Source organism: Diadema antillarum, unplaced genomic scaffold, assembly GCF_040938485.1.
Source record: "Diadema antillarum isolate AM-2024a unplaced genomic scaffold, OU_Dant_1.0 scf00000150, whole genome shotgun sequence".
Lineage (NCBI taxonomy): Eukaryota > Metazoa > Echinodermata > Echinoidea > Diadematoida > Diadematidae > Diadema > Diadema antillarum.
Genome location: NW_027271039.1, coordinates 850,817 through 876,969, shown reverse-complemented (window position 1 = coordinate 876,969; position 26,153 = coordinate 850,817). Strand labels below are relative to the sequence as shown.

The 26,153-nt window shown below is 39.6% G+C and overlaps 1 protein-coding gene across 1 annotated transcript; it reads right to left on the bottom strand.

Annotated features, from left to right (window-relative positions):
* Positions 1–1,990: 1,990 nt before the first annotated feature.
* Positions 1,991–26,080, bottom strand: LOC139721790 (ATP-dependent RNA helicase DDX51-like). Its single transcript, XM_071633114.1, has 14 exons — positions 25,995–26,080; positions 20,849–21,683; positions 19,504–19,657; positions 17,859–18,004; positions 15,818–15,996; positions 14,879–14,987; positions 13,215–13,378; positions 11,644–11,665; positions 10,523–10,771; positions 8,437–8,552; positions 6,850–6,966; positions 5,716–5,881; positions 3,676–3,810; positions 1,991–2,128 (listed from the first exon to the last, which is right to left on the bottom strand). Exons 1-14 carry the CDS (start codon positions 26,018–26,020, stop codon positions 2,105–2,107), a joined length of 2,442 nt encoding a protein of 813 aa, XP_071489215.1. The 5' UTR covers positions 26,021–26,080; the 3' UTR covers positions 1,991–2,104.
* Positions 26,081–26,153: the final 73 nt, after the last annotated feature.

The following is a 26,153-nucleotide window of genomic DNA, read 5'->3' as shown; positions in this document are numbered from 1 at the left end:
GACAATATTTCATGAGGTGAAAGATGAAATGATCTGCGCCTCGTTGAATGGATCAATAATCTCATCTTTCACTGAATGAAATATTCTGTCCGTTGCACAACGGAAAAACATTAATTATTTGTTTTATATAACACCTAAAATAGATCCTTGTCATTTGATGTTTTATGAATTTAGATATTAACACAATCATTGTCACCTGGCAAAACTTCATGAAATTTCATCAATTTGCTCTCAGAGCAAGTGCTTTGTACAGAACTGTATCTCCCATTTTGACTAAATAAAAAAAAAAATTATTAAAATAAAAGTAAAAAGGGAGCAACATTTTTTTCCAGGATATTTTTACACTTTAATGACTATTATTTGGCATGTGTATAGTGTGATGAGCATTGTAAGAGCTGTTATTTTTGCATACAGATATTCTTTTGCAAATGGGGAGGTCATGGACATTTTTGCGAGATGTTGTTTTCGCAAATTGCCACCAGGGGTATCGTACCTGCTCTATTACCCTTGTGCATGGCAACAATTTACATGCTTTCTTAATAAATTTACAGTCCAACAGTGATTCAGGAAATTAAATGCTCTTGAAAATAATGGCTTATACAGTGTTCGTTATGTATTCATACAACAAAAGGCATGTACATTCTATACTCTTAAAGGACAAGTTCACCTTCATAGACATGTGGGTTGAGTGAATGCAGCAGTATTAGTAGAACACGTCAGTGAGAGTTTGAGGAAAATTGGACACTGCATCCAAAAGTTATGAATTTTTGAAGTTTCTGCTCAGTCACGGCTGGAAGAGAAGACTACTATAGCTTGTGATGTCACATGTGTACAACTATATGAAGTAAGTATAAAAGAAAATTGAACATATTTTCACTTTTCTCACATAACAAAAAAACACTTGACTTCTCTCATTCATAAGGCAAGGGGAATAATATTACCCTTTTAAATCAGTAACAAGTGGAAGAAATGTGGACTATTATTAAAAAAATAAAGTTTGTGAAATTCTTTTTATTTTCCGTTAATATATAGTTGTACACATGTGACATCATGCACTGTAGTATTCTTCTCATCCAGCAGTGATTGTGTAGATACTTAAAAAAAATCATAACTTTTGAATGGATTGTCCAATTTTCCTCAAACTTTCACTAATGTGTTCTACAAATATTGCTGCATTCACTCAATCCACATGTCTATGAAGGTGGACTTGTCCTACATGTATAAACAGTTAGAAATGAATGAGCCAAGCACACAAAGAAAAGAGGAGATGAATAAAACAGAGTGAAGGTAATATTTGCAGATAAATAATTTTCTCTTTATTCCAAATTCAGATGCTTGTCTAATAACAAAGACAATCAATGTAGAGGTACATGTATGCTCACGTAGTATACCTGGAACCTTATTAACCCATATCTGCCGATCACGTAATGCAATCTAAGGCTGTTGCTGCCAAAGGCTATTTCACGTGTACGTTCACTAAGCTGTGCCATCTCAAATTCAAGGTGATGTCACCGATACTCATAAAAAGAAAACTGTGGAAAACTATATGAAATAGAAAGTAATTCAAAAGAAACCGCTAATGAAAAATATTCATAGCCATTTCTGCCACGGCTTATCCCGTAGATCGGCGTTCCCAGTGTTTGCGCGTGCTAATGGATATCCCATAGATCGGCAGATATGGGTTAAAAGGAGCTGCTTGGGAATATTGAAATTGTCTTGTTGTGTATGTACACGTATTAGAGATAATTGAAAAAAAAAGAAAATAAGAAAATGTAATTGGAATGGGGCCTGTAAAATTGTGTTGTTATCGATGAGGTTCCAATGACATTAATAACCCATGCTGAGGGGCAAAAACTGTTGGGGGGGGGGGGGGGGGGCAATACGTGTGGGCAAGCCAGCTCGCAGCCTACAGGAGAAACTCTGCGTGACAGGTAAAAAAAAAAATGCAAATATCGCATCACATGACCCAAGAAATAGTTTTAGGCACTATCACACGATATCTTGCTGAAGTAGCCGCTAAAGTCCTTTCACTGATGGGAATCAAACTTGTAGCTGGCCCTTTGCCTTCGGCTTCACATCTCCTTGACTGACTTTATCCAGGATGCTAGTACTGGTGTGCCTTTTCTTCCTGTGGAAAAAAGAAACAAACAAATAAGCATGAGTATAGATACCAGCATACAAAATGATGGTGTATTGAAAAGCCCAGTGAACATCAAGCATTGTGATTTCACCTAAATTTGCAAAGTTCTGCACAGAGATAGTAGCAATTAACTACATGTATTGCATAAGATTTTTCTTTTGTTTTATACTATAGAGGGAATAGGGTGCATTTTGAAAAATTCCCTTCTCCTCCGGTTTAATAACAAAGCCAAAAAAAACAAAAAAAAAAACGAGGCCTGATTACAGTTAATATAAAGTGTATAACAAAACTAAAGTTGGTTGAGAGAAAGGCAGTTCGACCATTTGCACCCCTGCAAACAATTCAAAGAGGAGTTGTAAAAGGTTTAGCTCCATTACTAGGATGCATAATTTTTTTCAATCACACGTAGTTAGTTTTTTATGATGCAATTGCACAGCACATCGCATAAAACATATAAACCAAAAGTATGATAATACACCTTATTGGTGGACTGTACTGGAAAAATCTCTCCAGCAAGGGGGGGGGGGGGGACATCTCAAGTGGGAGACACACAGCTAAAGTGGAAGAAAAGGAGATTTTGCAAAATTGGCCTTAAATCGAAAGTTTTCACACAAAAAACATGAATTTAAGGACGGGCGAAAATCATGACTCTGATCCCGATATGAATGTGACCTACATGGACATGCATATGTGACCCGCTACAACAAAATGATCCTAAAGTCGGGCGAGGTTGAAAATTGCCTGATATAATCCCTTAATCTTTCTGCTTTAAATTGATATATAACACATTTTATAGAAATAATCGGCTGCGGAGATATCGATGTTTAAAAGAGAGCATGTCGAGACGTCTGGAAAATCACTGTTTTGAGAAAAGCGCCCTATAAGTCTTCCTTTCAGTCAGTTTTCATCTCTGGACAATAGAAGGTAAGCCCTAGCAACCCCCGAAGAGTTCATTCAAGCACATAAGCGTCGGCGGTCTCCTCACCAACCAATCAGTGACCAGGATGTGAGAAGCGGCTGAGCATAGCGCACCCCGCCCGCACGCACCAGTCGACTGGGCAGTGTGCGAGCTTCACGCTTCAGTTAGCAGCAAGCAGCAAACTGACCAATGAGATCACTCTGGTCGTTGTTAGGGGCGGAACCTTTCTGTGGCGCTCAATCCAAATTTTAGAACCCGTTTCTGCTTCGTTGAAACGCCAAAAAACATGGCTCAGAAAAATGCTATTTTCTTTTCTTTCCTTTGATCATTTTGCTTCAAAATTTCGACAGAAGATAGAAGACATGTTAGACTTTAATAATATATCAAAATCAGAAAATCGTAAGTTTTGACCAATTTTAATGCTCTGACTTCAAACTCGATTTTCACGGCTTCGACCGTGCGCGACTTTAGGACCTTTTTGTTGTAGCGGGTCACATATACATTTCTCCGTTAAGTACAACAGTACTCCCCGATTGCAAATTTAACCACTTGCGAAATCATCGGGAATTCCCGATTCGCGAAAATTTAGACTCGCTAAATATATGGTGTACTTTACCTTGAGGAGGGAGGGAAGCTCTGAGAGCGCCGACGTGAAGGACGGCACCAGGGACTCCAGGTGGTCAGCTGACACGTGGTGTCGCTTGATTTTCTCCTTCCCAGCATTCCTCAGCATCTGCTTGAACTTTGTCACCTGAAGAGGGCGACAAACAGAAATCCAATAATTTTGAGTAAGTAGTAACATTGGCATCTCTCTCTCTCTCTCTCTCTTTACGTCTGACAAAAAATTCAATAAATTTCACATGAATGGCTTTCTCTTGTGCTGTTCGATCTACAATTGTTTATCTACTTAAGTTAACCCTTTGAGGATGGACTGATTTTGCTACAACGCGCATTTCCCATAGACACCTGCCCGAGTATACTCAAGAGTCGTCCTCAACGGGTTAATAATGAATTGCACAAGCTTACAGATATACGTGTGCTCAAATTTTATGCTTATAATCTGTTACAAACATTCTGTGAAAACCAGAAACCTCACCTGAGGCTTGCTTGACATAGCAAAAATTAAAGCATGCAAAATTGTTCTAATTGTTAAGATGCTCTTACTATGAAGAGGTGGATGGCACAATTTCTTAGTAGCTCCTCGGAAGAAATATATCCCGAAATTTCAACATAATTTTCATCACTAGTGTCAATTGCATAATTATTCTTCAGCATTTTTCGCTACAAAGAATAGCAGGATTTTTCTCCCAATCAATGAGGAAACACATCCAGTAGGCTCCAAATAACAGGTTCACTAACCCGTTGAGGATGAGTTCCGAGTATACTCGGGCAAGTGTCTATGGGAAATGCATGTTGTAGCAAAATCAGTTCGCCCTTAACGGGTAAACCTAAAAATTGAACCATTAGCTATTGCAAAGAACCAGAAGGATTCTTTTGCCTTCTAAGATTTGAGCATAATGAAAATGAAGCAATCAATTCCATGAAACCGATTTTTTTTTTCATCTTTAACATTTAACTGGAGATAAAACTACATATATTTGAACTTGACAACACCATGTAGTTGAGGTCTACAATATGATACCAATAACTCAAAACCCCTATGAATTGCAGTAACCCCCTTCTGGCTCTCAGCTGACTATTATTCCCTGAGGATACAATAGTGAGCTTTTAGTGAACCTTTTCTGACTGAATGCACCTAACACTTTATTCAAGACACTGTCTTCAAGCACTGGACATTACAATCCCCTTTAACCCTAAAGGGGGGGGGGGGGGGGGGCAGAATCCGCCCCCCTTGATGTTTCGCGCTATAATTCTGTAACGCGAAAAGGCCTCGCCACGAGGCTTCACAACTTTGTTTGTTCAAGTCTCGCGCAACTTTTGACTTTTGAGACCAAATTTGCAACGTCCGCGCATACTTTTGCGAAGCCACGCCCACTTTTGTAACGGAATGTCGCCCCAAAACGGGGGCAATTTTGTGTACATTTCCTATGGAAAACAGTGCTCTGTCATGAAAGTCATAAAAACCTGATTATTTTTACAATTAATCACTTTCATTGATTAATTTTCTGCTAATTATTGTAGAAAAGTGGTCAGTGACAATTTCCAATGAAAAAACAAAGAAAAAAACAAAAGTTGAAAAACAGAGAAATACATAAGAAATTCTGAAAACAATAAAATACATCAGAATTGAAATGAGTTTTGGAAGTTTTTGTGATGTACAATTGTTGAATGTATGCTAAAACAGATTTACAGATCAAAAAATTAGACTCTCAATGCTTTTAATTAGGGCAAAATATGATCTTGAGCTTAATTTGCATAATTAATTAATTAAAATTAGAAATTGATTGTTTCAAAAAAATCTTATAACATAATCTTGTAGATTATGACACGGTTCTCACGCATGCAAAATTTCATCACGATCGCACCACCGATGGCCGAGATCTCGGGGGGGGGGGGGGGGGGGGGCGGAATGTGCTGGTTAATAAATTTTCTTTGATGCTGTAATAATGGAGATGTTCCACAAAAGTTTAGTATTAAACAGAGTCTAATAGGAAGGGATAACAGCGATGTTGAAAAAACGCCATTCTCAACTTACCTCCTTCTTGCCGACGAAAGAGAATGCTGTACCTCCACGTCCCGCCCTGGCGGTTCTGCCCACCCTGTGGATGTACGTGCGGAGGTGAGGTGGCAGGTCGTATGATATGACGCACTTAACATTCTCAATGTCCATCCCTCGCGCCATGGCATCAGAGCAGACAAGACTGAAAATATTTCATAAAAAAAACAACAACAGTAATTCCACATTTCCCACTATGATTTCAGTAATTTATACACAGGAACACATTGACAACAACACAAGTGATCTTCACTGGAGCACGGGTACACATGACAGTAACAAGTGGTCCGCCAGACAGGTTGGACCAGTAGAAAAAGGGGTTCATCTGTTTGAGTGCAGCCCTGCACTAGGGTACACTAAATATTGATAATAATAATGATGACGATGATGGTGATGACGACGATGATAATAATAATGATGATAATAACAATAATGATGATAATAATAATGATGATGATAATAATAATAATAATAATTATAAAACCAATAAAAACAACAATAACGATAATAACAACAATAATAACAACAATAAGTTTAAAAAAATACAAATAATACTGTCTTTGCTGTCCAGGGTAGCTTTTTCAGTGTTGCCATTGCTCTACCAGAGAGCCCTGCTAATACTGGTCGCCATTTGAGCCCCAAATTAATATTTGAAGTAAAATTTATAAAGACAAGTTTAATATTCAAAATGAACAGAAAAAATATACTCTTCAAAAGCTATGGACTATAATCCAAGCCTACTTGGTGATTTTGATAACTGAATCTGCAACATTCACTCACTCAAATTCTTAAGATTATGATAGTGTATCTTTGCTACTCATCCATCCTCAATGAAGAAAAAAAAAATGAAATAAACAAGGACTAAAAGTCATAGTAACTGCCAAGTATTTCTTTTTCTTTTTTCATGAAGACTTTGAAAACTATCTGCTTATGACCACAAATTATAACTTTACAAAGAAAGATAGAATGATATATGGACAGAAAATCAAACTAACATCAAAATGTATGGATCCTGTAAATCCTCCTAGATCTAATCAAGTGGCAAGGTTTGTCATTTTCATTTTCTTTTTCTTAGGAAGCACTGATAAATTCTGCTAAAACTTGTAGACTTACATTTGAATCTTCCCAGCCTTGAATCGTTTCAGGATGTCCTGCCGCTCAGCGTGACCGAGGTTAGACGAAAACTCTGCAACATCCACAGAATCCATCAATTTCAGAAGCAAGTATAACCTGCAGACAAAAAGAAGAGGAAGAAAAAAAAATCAATAAAAATAATATATGTCATACATAGATATATACATCCGTACATACAATGTACATACGTTTACATACACACACATGCACACTAAATCATTTCTTGTACACCAAGATATGCAAAATTTTGCAAAGTGGCTTCATTTCATGTTAATTTAGCAAGTTGTCTGATATTCATATAAGTATCAAAATGACCACATATTATTGCCTCTTCCTTGAACTGAGCGAAATTGCTGCATAGCCTCTTGTCAAGGCCCTCTCGCTGTATGATGAAGACAGCTCGGCTGAGTGGGGGTGCACGAGGGCCTTTTGAGATCTACTTCACATTCTTTTGTTAGCCCTTTGAACTACCGACTTTTGCTACCTGATTTCTGGAGTAAAATTCGACCAATCGATGTGTCTGTCTGCAGATGCCCAATTTGCACACAAGGAATGCATGCTACGGACCTCCGGTGGTGGTCAGTGATGCATGCGAACAGGCTGGACAACGCCAAGACGAAGGATGTTGGGAGCACGCCATTCCATTGATGGACCCTAACCCATTAATATGACTATCATTAGGGTTCATGGGTCATAAATGAAGGGGTCGGTGCAATAAAGTGCTAACCCACACAATAGTCATTTTGAGATAATCGCTGTTGAATCTGTGGAAAGTCCATACATTGTACATTTAATAGTAAAACATGAATGCATGCATTTTTTACCATCTTATTGGTTGAATTCATATATGATATTTTCACGGAGGTTAGAGTGAAGGATAAGGATTATGAAAATGCATGTAACTCAATTTTGACAAAAGTGTGGGTTAGCACTATATTACACCGACCCCTTCAAATAATAATGAGTGAGGCACATGTCAAAAGGCCCTCATGCTGTAGCACTCGGCTGGACTCGATTTGGTTGCCCGTTTGTACAGCAAGAGGGCCTATAGGCTTGTGACCTTTTACAACTCAGTCAAGTTTGAAGAGAATACTGAATACTGATGAAAGAGCTTAAAGGGTGTGTACAGTTCTGGTTGACGTGAGGATTTAGCTTCCAACGTTTTGCGAGATATTCAGAAACCACTCTATGAGATGTCAAAGAGCATGCAATTCTAAGGGGTATCAAAAGTTTATTTGATGAAAATTGGTTTTGAAATGGCTGAGATATCCAAAAACAAGGTGAAAAAAAAAAGAGATCCTAATTTAAAAGGCGCGGCCTGTCGCCTTTCATTATTATCACTTTTTTGGATATCTCAGCCATTTGAAAACCAATTTTCATCAAATAAACGTTGAATCCTTCTTAAAATTACATGCTCTTTCATATTTCATATTAAAAGAGGTTTCTCATTAACTCACTTAGGAATGTTCAAAACATGAATCCCCACCTCATCCAGTACTGTACAGTCCCTTTAATGACAAGTTATCAAAGCTAAGTACCATGGCACATAAAGGGTTAATGGATCACCTGTGAGTGGCCTCCACTGTGTTGGTGAAGCACAAGACCTGTTTGAAGTACAGATGGAGAAGAAGATGACAAAGCACCAGAGGTTTGTCCCCCGCAGTGCACTGGACGAAGTATTCCTGGGTCAGGGAGGAAAGCACCAGAGAACCAATCAGTGAAACTGGCAAATTGGCAACATTTGAAGTTTGTGAAAAAAGCTTGAGCTGCATGGTCCTACCTGTGAGCAATGTCTTGATATTGTCTGAAAAAAAAAAAATGTTGCTTCAAAAATAAAAAAATAATTGATCTTAATGATTTAACTCTTTGTGTCTCGTTTGCATGCCCAACTCAGTCAACAGCGTGCCAACTTCGCATATTCCGCTCAAATGCACAAACCCGCCCAAACCGATCGATAAATTGCCAAATGCGACAGTATGTACAATAAAAGTGTTTCTTGCAATTCCATTCCTGTCACAGGTAGCTTTCATTTTATCGGGTGATTGATGACTATCAAGGAAGGTTCCCTACTGGATTTGCAAGTAAATTCTAGGTTCTTGTCACTGTTTTGTGTGCAAAAGTCATGCCTCTACAACAATCTAGCTACTGGTCCTTTGAAAGAAAAACAATCATAGCTTTGTCATATAATCCACATCAGAACAAAGCAGGGCATTTTTCTACAACTTTGCTCATTACATGTCCTAAGTAACAAAAATCTGTAAAAACTACACAAATATGAAAAACAGAACGCTTTGCTAAAAAATGACTAGATTGCAGTCTCAGAATAATGTGGCACACAGGGGGTTTACGCCATGGCTCATAAATGGTTAAGGACTGATTGGTCTGTGATTCTATTTCTTGTCCTTTGTTTTCAGCCGAGAGTAGTGTTAAAAACATACATGCAAAATCGGTCCATGAGCATTGTGATTGTTTGTGTTTTGTTGTTGCTTTTTTTTTCCACAGCCATTTTGAGAAATGACAGCTCAGTTCTCAAAACCTTTTGAATGCGGACGGGTTTTTGTTCATCAAAAAATAACTAACCCACTTGAGACTCTAAACTGTTAATTTTGAAGTCAGGCATGCTGAAAATTTCTAATTTTGTTCCACCTGATGAAGGCTTACTATTCCCGATCATACTTGGGCAACTGTCTATGGAAATGTGTGTTATGGGAAAATCAGCCCATCTTCAACTGGTCATTACAGTTTGATCAAAAACAATTTTTTTACACTTGCATCTTAACTGCAGCTACTTCAGACACAAAATGATCCTAAGTGTTGACGTCTCGCGCTATAATTCTGTAGCGCAAGAAGGCCTCGTCGCGAGGCTTCTTGACTTTCTTTGTTCAAGTCTCGCGCAACTTTTGAGACCAAATTTGCAACGTCCACGCATACTTCTGTGAAGCCACGCCCATTTTTGTAACGGAATGTTGCCCCAAAACGGGCACAATTTTGTGTACATTTCCTGTGGAAAAAAGTGCTCTGTCATGAAAGTCATAAAAACCTGATTATTTTTACAATAAATCACTTTCATTGATTAATTTTGTGCTAATTATGGTAGAAAAGTGGTCACTGACAATTTCCAATGAAAAAACAAAGAAAAAACAGAAGTTGAAAAACAGAGAAATACATAAGAAATTCTGAAAACAATAAAATACATAAGAATTGAAATGAGTTTTGGAAGTTTTTGTGATGTCCAATTGTTGCATATGCTAAAACAGATTTACAGATCAAAAATTACACTCTCAATGCTCTTAATTATGCTAAAATATCACCTTGAGCTTAATTTGCATAATGAATTAATTAAAATTAAAAATTGATTGTTTAAAAAATCTTATGACACAATCTTGTAGATTATGACGCGGGTTTCACGCATGCAAAATTTCATCATGATCGCACCACCGATGGCCGAGATCTCGGGGGGGGGGGGGGCGGAATCCATCCCCCCGGTCTGAGCATAGCCAAAAAAGCCCGGCCCCTTTAGGGTTAACCCAGTGAAGTGCTCCCAGCTCACTAGGACCCCACAGAAGGCCAGCTTAGTGTAGTTGAATGAGGGATATCCAGCTGTCATCTCAGATGGAAAATGAACAAAACAAAAACATTTGAGTACACTCACAGACAAGCCAACTGGAGTAGTGTACTTCCCAACAAAGTCTGCTTCTCCCTCTGCAAACTCCTCCTTGTCATCAGGAACTTCCGTGTTTTCCACACCTGTCCCCGCCCCCTGCTGGTTGCCAGGGAGACCGTAAAGGGGACGGAGTCCCGAGCCTTCCCTGGTGGTGATGAGCCTCGGCTGGAAGAGTCGCAGCTGGGTCAGCTTCTCTGGGTTCTGTGACAGCGTGGCAGAGAACAGCAGCTTCTGCAGCTGTATACGAGAGAGAAAATATTTTCATAACGACATTAATATGTTGCAACTGATAGACAAAACTGCCCTACATCGACGTAAATGAGCACTGAATTGATCAGTGTTTTAGTAGTAGCCATGATAAAAAATCATGGGCGTACAACATTAATATGTTGTAGGATACAAAAAAGTGAACATGTCATTATTTCCTTTTCTTCTTCTTCTTCTTCCTCTTCTTCTTTCTTTATTTTTTTTTTCATTTCCTAACTTTAAAGACTAAAAGCGCAATGAGCATCTTTTTGATGGATTGTTGCGCTATAGAAGTATACACTAAATATTATCATTATTTAAGTAAATTATCCTTTGAATACTGAAATATGTAAACTTCAGAGCAGGATACTTCTTACACAAAGTCAAAAAAAAAAAAAATAAGAAGAAATGAACCAACGGCGGCAAAGGGAAACTGGGTATAGTGAGGACATCTTGGAATTAGTAAAATGCATTGCTTTGCGCAATACCTGCAAATAGCCATCCTTCAAACCATTAACATGCATTAATGTAAACAGAAATAAGACTTTGGCATGACAAACTGTGCAAATCATTACAAGTCCACAATCATAAGCATCATAGTTGTGAAGAATTGGGGGGGGGGGATATTGACATACAGAAGACACTCTTACAGCTGAATTGATCTTTCTAAAAGTTCCCTGTATGTGTCAAGAGTTTTGTTCTTGCTTTTGAATGAGTAAAGATTAATATCTTTAAAAAAACAAACAAACAAACAACAATAACAAAAGGGCTGAGTACAAACTGCAACTTGCAGGTATTACGTTCAACTACACTACGTTATTTCCAAGGTGAAATTTAAATTAACTGTCCATAGAAATACTCACAGGTAGCTGGTGTAATGACGATCTGTTGAAAAGAATAACACAAGACAGGGTAGTTTAAATTGTTATACACATAACCGTCATGAACATCTTTAATTTTACAACCATTGTACTCTGCATAAGATACAACTGTGGCATTATGTTGAGGAGTTTTAATTGAGAAGGTTCAACATCACCACAACTCCATTTAACCCTATTCCCACCGGGGGGGGGGGGGGGGGGGGGGGGGGGGGGGGGGGGGGGGGGCGCATTTGGCCCCCCCCCTCGACGTTTCGCGTGATTATTCCGCAACGCGTGATGCTCTCGCCGCGACATTTTGTGACTTTTTTCTTTCAAGTATCGCGCAACTTTTGAGACCAAATTTGTCACTCCCGGGCATACCGTTTTGAAGCCACGCCCCTTTAAAAAAAATTTATCGGCCCAAAAATTGCTCAAAAACGTGATTTTGTGTACAAATCCAAATTTAAATTGAATGTGTTTTTGCAATTAATTCATATAAAAACAAATATTTTTACTTTCAATGGCTGATAATGATTTATTTTAGCCTGATTATGCTTTAAAAAAGTTGTGCGACAAATATTGATGAAAAAAAAAAACAATAAGAAAAAAACAAGGAAATACATAAGAAATAATTATGAAGCCGAATTTTTGCTTCAATGTTATTGTTGAGGATATTGAAAAGAATATGTTCACCAAAAATTAGAAGTCTTGGAGCTTTATTTTTTGATTTATAGGCAAAAAGATTATTTAGCATAAATTAGCATAAATTAATCAATATAAAATACATACATCAAAATTGGAAAAATCTAACTATACAGTCTTGTAGACTACAATTTTCGCGAGGTTCGCGCGATCCACGACCGAGATCTGAAAAGGGGGGGGGGGGGGGGTGGGCCAAAAAGGCCCCCCCCCCATGTCATTTTTAGAAAATTGTCCTCCCCCGACTTTTGGATCCTTTTGTTGTAGTGGGTCACATTTTGTTCTCTTAACCCATTGAGGACGAGTCCCGAGTATACTATGTCGATGGGAAATGCAGGTTGTAGCAAAATTGGTCCGTCTTCAACAGGTTAACTACAATGTTTCAATTTTACAGGGCTCGCTGCTTGCTCAGCCCCCCCCCCCCCCCCCCACCCCTCATCCCCATGCTATTGCTATTCACTCTTTTCCTTTTTTTGCTCCTTATCTTGTTTGATGTTGCCTCCCTATTCACCCTTATCCTTCATGATCTCCTACCCTCCTCTTCTGTTTTCTTTGTTCTGTGTTCCTAGCCGGTCCCTGACCGTTCTTGTTGTGTGAAGTCTTTATTATGTGATTGCTTTCCCTGCCTGTTTGTCATTTTGCCTCTGACAAAGATTCTGCTAGCATAGAAAGCTCAGGTCCCTTTTGACTCGTTGAGGACGATTTGATTTTGCTACAACACGCATTTCCCATAGACACCTGCCCGAGTATACTTGGGACTCATCCTCAACGGGTTAAAGGTAATAAACCAGAATGCACTATTTGAAAGAGCAATCCAACATTTTGTTGTCATTTATTGTTGATCCCTCACAAGTGCCCACCTACTATGGTCTCACCTCTCAACAGTCAGTGGACCTGGCCACACTCTGTGGCCAGCATGCCTAGAGTGGATCATTCCATTATGGGAGGCAGGGGTGTCTCCCCCGTAGGCAGACTTCTCCACCTGTGCGATCCAGTCCTGGGAAATGTGGTCCATCATCCGATCAGCCTCATCGATCACCTATACAAGAATTGCAGAACAATTACCAAGTGCTCTCAAAATTAAATTTTAAAAAAAATTATGAAATAAAGAAATTCATGTAAAAACCATTTGACATTAAATCTAAGGAAATTTTGGAAGAAAAAAAAAACCCATTTCACATCTTCCTAAAAAGGCTTCAAACTATACATTACTTTTCACATCCTTAAAAGTCACCATGTATATCCAATGGGCAAACTAATTAAATCTGACACATTGGGATTTCAGCATGTAGTCAAAGATTCAAAATTCAGATACTCTTTTCGCGTTTTTTTTTTTCCCCTTAGTGCAATTCAACCCCTTGCTTCCCTACAAGACCCAGCATGAGTATGCAAAGGCTGGCTCGACTCGGTTGTGGGAATCCCTGTAGCAATAAATGGTGTGCAAATTTATCATTGATCTCTATGTAAGTACACACACAGCCAAAGGCTCTTGACTGGAGCTAAGCACTGCCAATGAGCACACACTTTGATGCACATATTCGGTGACCGGTAATTCTGTTCTAAGCAGCAGGCCTGTGCTACTCATGGTTTTTTAATACACTATGTCAGGTAGCAAATGAAGACAGATTCAATTGGTTAAACCTTCTCTACTATACTGGGTCTTATTCAAGATGTTAGCATTTCCCAGTTGGACAATAGACAACACATATATGTGACCGTGCATCACAAAACGAACAAAAAGTTGCACACACTGATTTTGTGTGAGGATTGAAAATAGGTGAAATAGGCCAACCTAACCGATCTTGACTTTTTCATATTTTCTGAAAGAGCAAGTCTTCTTCAAGATTATGCTAGAATTTGGGATCATAAAACGGGCAGGAAAGTGTGTTTTTTAGCAGTTTATCTCCAACATTTTTCGGTAGAATAGTGTGATTAGGTGTGTCTTTAGAGTCCCCTTATTATTTCTTGAAAACCTTGTACACACCCTTCACTTTCAACTCTAATAACTTTTGAAAGCATGATGCTACTGCTTTGAAAGTCGGTATTAGTTATGGACAGAATGTGTAAATAAGGCATGCTCAATGTCAGTTTAATCTGATAATCCCTTCACTGTTGTTACTCCTGTGGTTTACATCCTGTGTTTTGTCCCATTCATTGAACAGCCAGCACTGCTTGGTAAAGATTAAGCGCTTGAACAGACACTGTACTTCAGAGCCTCTTTTCTCAGTTCACACTTTTCCTGAGTGTGTGCCTTCTTTCCAGGTTAGGAGAGTCCATTTGCTTTGAGTTATACATCATTTTAAAGCTTAAAGTCTGCTCTTTCAGAATATGCTCTTAACTAAAATTTCATACATGTCTGGAGACTTTCTCTTTGTTTTGTGATGCAGGTAGGTTGAGGGTCACATATGTTCATGTAATGTAAGTTGGTACTACAAAATTTGTAACAAAGAGCACACATATTTGACCCCTTGAGGATGAGTCCTAGAGAAATGCATGTCGTAGCAAAATCAGCCCATCCTCAACAGATTAATTCGCTTACAAGGAATCTGAGATGCTTCAGTGAGAAGCCAGGCGTCTGGTTGAGATTGTCGACGAGTCTTCCGGGCGTGGCGACTACAATGTCAGCGGCTGAACGCAACTCACCATCACTGTCAGAACAAATTCCATGATACAAGGAGAGAGAGAGAGATTACACACAGACATACAAATAAGATAGACAGATAGACAGACAGACACAGACACAGACACAGACAACAAAAAGAAAGAGGGAAGATTAAGTCATATTCAACCCTTCACATGCCATGACAGTTTGCTGTCACTTGATATTATGCTTTCTCATTTAATAGCATTCAGTGAAATCATCCAAACCTGATGTGATAGTATGTTACCTAAGCCACTAAAGCATAAGAACAATGCATACAGTTGTACTTCCTTCCAACAGCAAGGCCATAGTGATCCATTATGAGATATTATACAGAGGATTGGGTAATATCCACCTGCAATTGATTTTGAGATATTTGTGCCTATCAATGAAGAAAGCATTCTAGCAGATATGTTAACCCGTTTCCTACAGGAACCTGGTGACCCGTGTAAGTCTATGGGGATTTCACAATTCAGTGTGGAACAGGTTAATTGGCGAACATAGCAGAGTAAAGTTAGCAAATGGATGATCTCTATATCAAAAGACTTATAGAAGTAGATACTATTCACAAGAATTTTAACTTATTTGGAAATTCTTTAATACTAGTCAGCTACAGAAAATTTTTGACGTCTTTTTCTCACAATTCTTCAGAACTGAGCACCTCGGCAACCCAAATATACAGGCAAATTGTAGCACCTGAACTTACACTGCATCAGCTACACCTACATCTAGTGTGTACACGTACACCATATACTGAACACCTGCCACGCATCTACACTGGACCTTCCCTTAAATACACCTTTGGCCTCAAATTTACACCCTCTGTGTACATCTTACCTCTCCTTTACCAACAGACTCTGCTCGTGGGCAAAGGTTTTGGTCCCTCCAATGAGAACCGACTTCAGCGACGTGTTCTGACAAAGGGATGCCATGACCTTGTGGACTTGGGTCGCGAGGTCGCGGGTCGGCAGCACAATCAGAGCACGGACTTGTGGAACAACCCGGTCAAGCAGGGCCTATATGTTAGACCAGGCAATGGAAAACACAGGGTGTGTATATATGAGAGAAAAAAAAATGCAGCATAAAATTCCAGGCAAAGCGCAGTATTTGAGAAAACGAATCAGCAGATATGATGGCTCTCTCGTTAAATCAACTTCTGTTCAAATGCCAACCATGTGGTACATTTAACACGAATGATGAGCACAGGCCTGCTGAGTGATTGCTTGTTAGCATATAAGTCCACCGAAGAGAATTGTGATCAAATCCTGCCACAAAGACTAAGAATTTGGACCGATAATGTCTGCAACCGTACAATACTCAGTTCCATACCAGGTTGCTTGCAAGAACATGCTGAGTGAGCGTTTTTCAAAATCATTATGGGCGTGGAATTTTGAAATATATTCTGCGTCAGGCCAATCTTTGCAACAAAATGTCTCCCCATGCTACAGTCCCCTTAACCCTAAAAAGTCTGGGGGGGGGGGCCTTTTAGCCCCCCCCCCCCTCGACATTTCGCGTGATTACTCTGCAACACGCAATGCTCTCGCCGCAATGCTCTATGACTTTTTTCTTTCGAGTTTCCCACACATTTTGACACTAAATTTGTGACGCCCGGGGGTATGGTTCTAAAGTTTCATAACTTTTTGTACATGCACGTGATACCGAAAATGGCTCAAAAGTGTGATTTTGTGTACAAAGTCAATGCAAATTGAGTTTTTTCACATGGTGTAATATGCTTACAAACTTTGTATTTTTACTCTCAATGGCTAAAATCAATTTGTTTTAGGAGTTTTATGCTTCAAAAAGTGTCTGCCACAAATTTTGTTAAAAAACATCAAAAACAAAAGGTCGAAAAAACAGGGAAATACATAAGAAATTCATAAAACAATAAAATAAATAAAAAAATGATTTTGATACCAAACTTTTTTCAAGTACATTTGCTAAGAATGCCACAAAGAATAATTAGACCAAAAATGAGCACTTTTGGAGCTTTATTTAATGATTTAGATTAGCACCTAAAGAGTCTGATTTCTCGAATAAACTAGCATAATTAATCAACATAAAATAAAGAAACACTATTTTGGAAAATTTAAATATACGATCTTGTAGATTACATCGCCCACTACCATTGTGCAAATTTCCGTGGCGATCGCGTGATCCACGACTGAGATCTTAAGGGGGGGGGGGCCCTTTAGCCCCCCCCCCCCCCCCCCCCCCTAGTTTTTTGAGCTACCAAAATAGCCCAGTCTTTTTAGGGTTAAATCAATCACATTCTCATGAAGCCAGTGATACATGTATGTGGGTACACTGTATACTCTATATACACGTAATGTATGTGCTGGAGGTGTTCTGTTTCGTTTTTTCCTTCTACATTTGCAGAGCAACAAGCCAGAAATCATAAAAGTCGTGCAGAATTAAGCCTATTGAAAAAAAAAAAACACATAAATCTACTGACATGGATCACTGCATCGACAGAACAAAATTTTTCATCAAGTACAAGAAGTATTTGCATTAGAAAAAGGCACATGAAATTTTTGTCTGATTTCACTTTTACCGTACCTGCCAACCCTGAGACTTAATTAATCTAAAACAAACAAAGAAAAATTATTTAAAAATCTGAAATTTCATATAGTAAATACTATTAACAGATATTTCCTAAAAATCAGAACACACTGAAATTAATGAGTTTTCTTTCAGTGAATAATCTGAATATTCAGATTAAAACTGAACAGTTGGCAGATATGCTTATCTCATCCCCTACACCAAAGCATGAGGTCATTTGACAAGGAAGGAATGTATACCACAAATATGTTCTGAAAACTTATCCTGAAATATGCTCACAAAGGTAAAAAGGGAAGTTGGCAGCAGACAGTTCCATTACCTGAACAATGGGAATCGCGTATGCCAGTGTCTTCCCACTCCCTGTTGGTGCGGAGACACACACGTCTCGCGGTCTGAACCCCGCACATCCCGCATGAAGGCCGTACTTCAGGGTCTCCAAAATCACTGGTATGACATGGTGTTGGACTAAGAGAACACGAAAATATTACAACCAAAGAGAAATAACAATATCTGATTTTTTGTTTTACTTGCTACAAAGTTGAATGCATGTATTAATAAGAAAAATATTGAAAATCTTAAATCCTGAAAAAAATATATATACAATGTACACTGTGTACATACATTTGTATACAAATACACGGTGTAGTATGCTTTCATAACGTTCAGCTTGTCACCATTTGTGACCCTGCACCACAAAACCAACAAAAAGTCACCAGACAAGGATTTTTAGTTAAGAGCAGATTCTAATAGAGCAGACTCTAAGCTTTAAAATGATGTGTAACTCAATTCAAATGGACTCCCCTAACCTTTCTAAATATTGGAAAGAAAGCACACACTCTGGAAAAGTGTGAACTGAGAAAAGAGGCTCTGAAGTACAGTGTCTATTCAAACACTTAATCTTTACCAAGCCCTGCTAGCTGTGCAATGAAAGGGACAAAACACAGGATGTAAACCATCCAAGCAATAACAATGAAGGGATTATCAGATTAAGCTGAAATTGAGCATGTTCTGTCCATGATTACTGCCAACTTGTAAAGCAGCAGCATTATCCTTTCAAAAGTTATTAGACTTGAAAGTGAGAAGTGTGTAAAAGGCTTTCAAGGAATGAAAAGGGGACTCCAAAACATACCTGATCATTCTATTCTCCCTCCCCCCCCCCCAAAAAAAAAAAAATGGGTTGTAGAAAAACTGCCGAAAATACACTTTCCCATTCATGTTATGATCCCAAATTAAAGAATAATGTAGAAGATGGATAGCTCTTTCAGAAAATATGAAAAAGTCAAGATTGACTCAGTTGACCCATTTCACCTTTTTCGAGTCCTCACGTAAAATCAAGCGGCGCGACTTTTTGTTTGTTTTGTGATGCACGGTCACATTTAATCATTTAATCTTATACTAAATGTGACTGGTGCAGAAACACAAAATATCTCACATTAGACTATCCATCAAGCGAAAACAATATTTGAAGAGAATGCACACACGTTGCATGTCAAATAGGGAAAGGGGTATCAATGCAAATAACAAATTTTCTCCACATTATTTCAATTGGAATCAATTAGGATGATCTTCTAGCTTTTTTATTTCATACAAATCTTCATATATTGACCATGGGGTAATGAACTGCAAATCACACCATTAGCTTTGTCACACTATCAGATAGAGAGAAAGAGAGAAAACCAAATAAACAAGCAAACAGAGGCACTTTCACTGGCACTCTGTATAATCATTCGCTTGTATATTTTGGGGTGAAGTAAACGCTGCTTATGATCTACGGACAGACATCTACTGATTTCGAGGAATACAGTTTTGGGGACTGTATTCTATAAAAATTACATAAAAATGACAAAATGATCAGGGAAATTAGTTAAGAAATTACACAAACAATGGCTACATGAGTAAATGCATGAATACAAATATAAGTGAAAAGATATGATGCAAATGATGTTTGACACAACTGAACTGACCTGGAAATAACTTTTCTATTCTCAGCGACGAAAGGGTTGATACTAGTCTCTTATCCAGTCCTTCAACTTCAATCACATTTATACTGTTCTCTGCCAGGTTTCTCTCGATGACCAAGGGGTTGGCAAGCCAGTGTGGGAGACTTTCTCGCACTTTCTAAAAGTCAAGACAAGGAAATGCGAAAGACTAAAGAAAAAATGAGAAAAAGCACTGAGGACAGGCTGGGAAGAATTAACATACATACATTGTATAAAGGCATAACAATTGCAGATACTTGTAAATTCCAAATTTCTGCTTTAACAAGTTGAGGATGCTTTGATTTTGCTATAACACACACTTTCCATAGAAACTTGCCAGAATATACTCAGGAATTGTCCTCAACGGGTTGATCTTTTTGTTATGTTACATACTGCATGATGACAACAATCTTAACCCGTTGAGGATGGACTGATTTTGCTACAACACAAATTTTCCATAGACCCCTGCCCTAGTATACTCGGGACTCATCCTCAACAGGTTTCCAGTTTGTATGTTTGGTTTACTTTCCTCTGAAACAAGTGTCAAAAAGCCTGACCTGCAGTCAACAATTGATGCTTCAAATGTTTCTTGTACATCTTGAGTATCTCGATATCTACAATGTAATCCATCTATGAGCGGGATCAAAAACATTTTGTATCTGATGAAATGCACAAGACTGAACTGGGAAGGGAACAATAGGGAGCTTTAGATTTTCGCGACGGGGACGTTCAGAGGAAAAAAAAAAATGTTCTGAGCTTGCGCAGAAGCGCGCGTAAAGTCAATCCATTTTTAGCCCGCGTCGCCTGACTTTTTAACTACGCATACTAGGCTATTTTTACGTCCGCACAGTTTGCGACGTAGAGAACTACGTCATGCACTGATCATACGGGGGCGCCATTTTATTTTTTATACGTTGCGTCCAAGCGTAATCTAAAGCTACTTTTCAGCACGATGCAGGGGAGAGGAGAACGTCCACCGCAAGCGTCGTCTCAAACGTCTGCGAGTCAAAATCTAAAGCTCCCTAATGAATCAATGTGGGAGAACCTCAACAGAAGCTGATGCGGAAAAAAAGAAAATGGCTTGTGTGGCTCGGCCAAGAGGTGAGAACAGAAAGGGTGAATATGGTAAGGAGGATGGGGGTGACAGAGGGAGGTAGAGGTGCAAAATAAACAAGGAGTTGAAAGCAGCTACAGCAGGGAAAGCATGGACAGCTTTAATCACAGATTGCAAGGACAGCAGAGGTGTATCCACCCTGGTGAAGCAGCCTTGCAGGAAAAAAGCCCACAGGAAAAAACAGATGAGAGGATGTTGATTTCTTGAGCCACTTACCCGCTTTTGATTTCTCCGTTCGTACTCTCCCAGCACGGGAAAGCTTGTTCCTTCGATGTCATCTTCTGCTTCACTTCCAGAAGAACTGACAGTTTCATCTTCTACACTTTCATCTTCTTCCTGTTCGTCCTTTAGTCTCTCTACATCATCATCACCAGCCATTTCCACCTCATTTCCAACATCTGATGTCCCATCCACATCCTTATTTCCACTGCGCTGCATTTCTCTGCCGCTGCCTTGCAACGTTCTTGTCAATTCATTGTTCTCCTGGGTGGAGTCGGTCACAGAGTTGCTGTCCACAGTCACTGACAAATCTTTCCTTTTCTTCATTTTCTTTTTCTTTTTGTCTTTCTTTTTCACGGTAGCATCTGCTCCTGAAGTCCTCAAGCTATGCGCATTGGATTTTTCAACATTTGCATCTTCTTTGACGGACATCACTTCTTTCTTGTCATCTGTTGGACATGGCACTTCTTTGCTTCCATTGCTAGTGTCACCCTTTAAAACCTTCCCTTTCTTTTTTGAAAGGGAGAAAGCTTGCGCCCCCTCGCCATCTTTGGCTTTCCTCTTCACAGATTTCTTGGAGGACTTAGTGTCTGGTCTGTCTGTTATAGCGGAGAAATCGTTGGTAGCATTATTCCTCTCTTTTTCCTTAGATACATTATGGCTGTCTGTCTCTACGGGCTTCTTCCTTTTCTCTTTCAAATGAAGTGCAGTCTTCGGTGTAGCAGCATCAGACAGACGCTGTTTTTCTCTGCTCCTTGCCCTAGCATTTAGCCTGTCAAGGATGGTCTGGGCAGACTGCTCACTGGCCTGTGGGGAAGAGTCCCCAAGGTACCTGAATAAAAGTGAAAAAGAAAAAAAAAATCTGGAGATGTGGAGTGTACAGGTAAAGTTTACATTCTTTTTCTTTGAATGTCCCAGAAATCATTCAAACAAGACAAGTTCCACGTGCCATCCATGATTGTAAAACTTGTATACTTTTTGTCAATGTCCTATCCTGCTCCTGGTCACATGAAAAAGATATATTCATGTGGCATAAATTTCAATAACAATCTGTTTAATTTATCTGATAATTTAACAGCTAAATAATGGCAGATTGTGAGGTCAGAATTCACTGTCACAGCTTGAAAAGAGTGAGCTGTTTCCAGCTCCAGTACTTTTACATGTAAATCAATGTGAAATAAATGTTATTGTATTACACTATTTTTATAGCTTGTCTGGAAATATAAGTTTAGGGGGCCTAACTAAATTTACAGAGCAACACGAGAAAGTCGACAGCACCAGCACCACTGATCAATCACTTAGACCCTAACGACTAGAAACACAAACTTTACTCGAACTGTTGATGACTGGAACCTAGAGTCAAGACTAGCTCTACAAGAGGAGAGGTCTAAAATTTGAATTAAATTATTCTAATTTTAATATTTAATTATCAGTGTAAAGACTAAAGTGATCATCAATGCTTCCATAATTCCTGTCAGCCGATTTCGTTAAAAATGTGAGTGAGTAATTGAAAATTAAATATCAAGTACTTTCTGTGATTTTCGTGGACATCAGGCTTACTGAATTTGAGATATCGAAAAGGTACATTCTATTTTTAAGCCAGGCTAAGCCTAAGGCAAGCCTATCAACAATCGGTCTACGCTGTTGGTATCAAAAGACTCAAAGTGAAATGGCAATGTCTCGACCAGGCCACAATCAAGGAATCTTTTTAAATACTATTCCTATGGAAAAGGTGTCAAGTGACCTTTTTCAGAGTATCAACGATATACATCCAGTAGAGGTTGATAATCTGCTTTCTTCACTGATTGACTCCATGATATCACACTCACTGGAACTACCACATACAGTGTACCTTCCCCTCTGGATCTAGGAAAGGGAAGCCAGAACGGAATGCTCATGTTAGCCAGGCATATGATATAGCTAAGAAAGCCAGGAAGACGTGGCTCCTGTCCAGCTCTGATAAAAAAATCAAGCTAATGAAGATCACGTCAATGCTAAGAAAGCTTTCAGGAGAAGTTTACGGCAGTCTAGAGCACAACTGAGAAATAACCTTCTGTCTAAAATCGAGACTGCTTCATCCTCCAACAGCAAATTATTCTTTCGCATTGTGAAAATGAATCGTGGTTCAGACACTGCTCGTGCTGAAGTGGACAAAATCTCTTTTGGAGATCATACGTATGAAGGTGATGACATGCTTCACGGTTGGCAGCTCTACTTCGCAGCTCTATCCTCTGCTGGTACTGACAGGATACCCGGTACTCTTCATGATGACTCTGAGTGCAGGCAAAGTATGGAGTGCAGTTCTTCTCGAGATCTTTCTAGTGCCCTAGGATTGGAATCTTGCAGCAGTATCCATCTTTAATACGTCAGTAGATATTGATGAAGCTATCAAGCGACTGAAGACGGGTAAGGCGGCTGGTGCTGATAATGTTTCTGCAGAACATCTTAAGCATCTGGGTGAGACTTCTCGTCGACTCATTTTGCCCTGTACAATGCCATCTTGCGTCATGCACACTGCCTCAAAACATTCAAGGAAGGGCTCATACTCCCTCTACATAAAGGGAAAGGGAAAGACCCGCACGATCCACGGAACTATAGAGGCATAACTTTGACATCTGTCCTATGTAAGCTCCTTGAGCTGTCTCTTAAGCCTCATATTGAACGTCAGCTCTATATTAGCAACATCCCAGATGAACTTCAGTTTGGATTTAGGAAAGGATTCTCTCGCTCTCTCACATCCATTTCACTCGAGCTTGTTATTGAATTGAATACCATTCGTAAACAACCAACATACAGTAATAGCTCTTCTCGATGCGGAAAAGGCTTTCGACACTGTCTGGCATAGGGGTCTTTTTTGTAAGCTGAAGTCTTCGAAGCTAGAACCGTGTATTCTGGATATGTTGCAATCAATGTACAATGGCTTAGAAAGCAAAGTATTCTGGAACAGTGGAAGGGTAAGGTCAGCAACCCGACCCCTGTCACGCAAGGTGTAAGACAAGGCGGGGTCTTGTCTCCATTACTCTACACTACATTCGTTGATGACTTGATAAAGGAGCTAAGAGAGAAGAATCTTGGATGCTCAATAGACGGCCGTTTCTCGGGTGTGGTAGTTCTTGCTGATGATGTAGCACTCATCGCTAACTCTCCAGATCAGCTGCAACAGATGTTAGAGGTCACCTTCAACTACGCGGAGTATTGGCATTACAAAATTAATCCCTCCAGAAGTGCAGTGATTGCTATCAACAATGCTAAGCAACCTACGAGATCATCTTGGTGTGTCAATGGATTCACTGTTGAGGAGAAATCCAGTCATCCTCATCTTGGGGTCATTAAATCAGGCTCACGGTATGATCCTACAGACAACATAATTGGAACTGGTCTCCGTACTTTTTATGCCTTGACTGGCTCTGGAGCATATGGGAGGGCTTATTCCTACACTTGTATCCCAGTTATGGAGGATTTTTTGTATCCCGAGAATGTTGCATGGCTCATCGACCACTAAATTCACAAAATTGATGCTGCAGAAGTTGGATGGGGCACAGTCCCATCTCTTCAAGCAAGTACCATACTTGGAGTGCCAAAATCAGCTGCTGACGAGATAGTCTATCTGCTCACCAACCTCTTGCCTCTCTCTGCCCAGATAGATCTTGACAGATTGTTGCTTCTAGGCCAACTCGCCAGCCTTGACCATAGCCGTTATGAGTTCAGAACATTTTTAGCCGCTCTCAAAGCTTGTACACCTACGGTTCAAGTCCTACAAGAGACTGTGTTGAAATATAATCTTCCAGATCTACATAGCATTGTCTCTACACCACTCCCGTATTCAACTTGGAAGAGGTTGATTAAATACAGAGTCTATCAGGCTGTAAGACATCTTACCATACAAAGAATCCGCTCCAAGTCGTCTCTCAAGTTCTGGATAGATAACGTTCCACCCTCTGCTAATCTCCTTATCTGAAGAACCCCCCGTCTCCTATCATCCGTCATGCTTTAATGATTAGAGCCCAACTTCTGTCATCCACATACTGTACTTGACACAACGTCGTCTCTACATACATTTAGAAAGTCTTCCATATGTACTTGCCCCCTATGTGAATCTGAGGATGAGACAGTGGAACACTTTGTTGGATCTTGTCCCAGTCTTGTTCATCTCCGTCAAGAGTTCATATGCAGAGTCAAGGAATGTCTTGTTGATCACCCGAACTGTCTGGACTTGTATGACACTGATTACCCACTGCAATTTTCTCATGCTACCTTATTAACCTTTCAACATTGCCTGCCATCTCAGTCCGGGAAACCCGCTCATGAGGACCGCTCCCGCGTACGAGGACTGCCCCGCCTCATGAGGACCGCCCCCACGCCTCATGAGGCCCCCTATTCACTTCTACCCCTCTATTCATCTCACATCTAACATATGAATTGTCGCAACTTTGCACGGTGATTTTTTGGGATCACCGCTACGCTCTTGCATTGCGAACACCTGGCGCCCGTGTTTTGATGGGTGCTCTGCATCGGTTGATTAAAACTCGATTTTTGAAGAAAAAAAAAAACGAACAGGATATTTTCTTCTTTTCATCATGGATAGTGGACATGTGTGTGTAACAAAAAATCACCATGCAAAGTTGCGACAATTTATACATTAGATGTGAGATGAATAAGAAGTGAATAGGGGGCCTCATGAGGCGTGAGGGCGGTCCTCATGAGGCGGGGCAGTCCTCGTACGCGGGAGCGGTCCTCATGAGCGGGTTTCCCGGACTGATCTGTGACTGTCAGACTGTAGTAATCCAAAATAGCCTGCTTCTTCTATCCCTCTTCTTTCTTCATAAAATCCATACTTGCCGTTCTACTTATGTTTAATACCATTATCTTATCTTGCTGGATTTGCATATCTGGATTCCAGGAATCTCCAAAATAGTGGAGGGATCAGCTAAGACTCAGAGAGAGAGAGAGAGCTTCTTGACGCAATACATAACGTATGGGACTACGAGGATGTATAATACCACGCGTGCATGACTGATGAAGACAGAAGCAGAATCCCCAACATTGTCAGTTTTTTAGTGCTGGTTGACATTATAACAAACTTGCTTTACAAATTGTGTAATCTTACTGATAACATGACCGGAAATGAGAGGGATAAGATTACCTGTTGACAGTGAATAATGACATCATCGACAATCGACTTGAACCAAGAAAACAGCGGACCACGCGTGTTTATGAGCTACAAGGGCGCTGCCATTTTGCTTAATGACGTCATATGATATCATCCAATCACGCTGTGACAAATATGATACAGTATTGCGTA

Coding starts and splice junctions, on each gene's coding strand:
- LOC139721790 (XM_071633114.1), bottom strand. CDS start 26,020: ATGATGTCATTATTCACTGTCAACAG. Junction 18,005..19,503: donor AATAGAAAAGTTATTTCCAG/GTCAGTTCAGTT, acceptor GTGTTCTCTTAG/TCCAACACCATGTCATACCA. Junction 10,772..11,643: donor CGTCATTACACCAGCTACCT/GTGAGTATTTCT, acceptor TCTCGTATACAG/CTGCAGAAGCTGCTGTTCTC.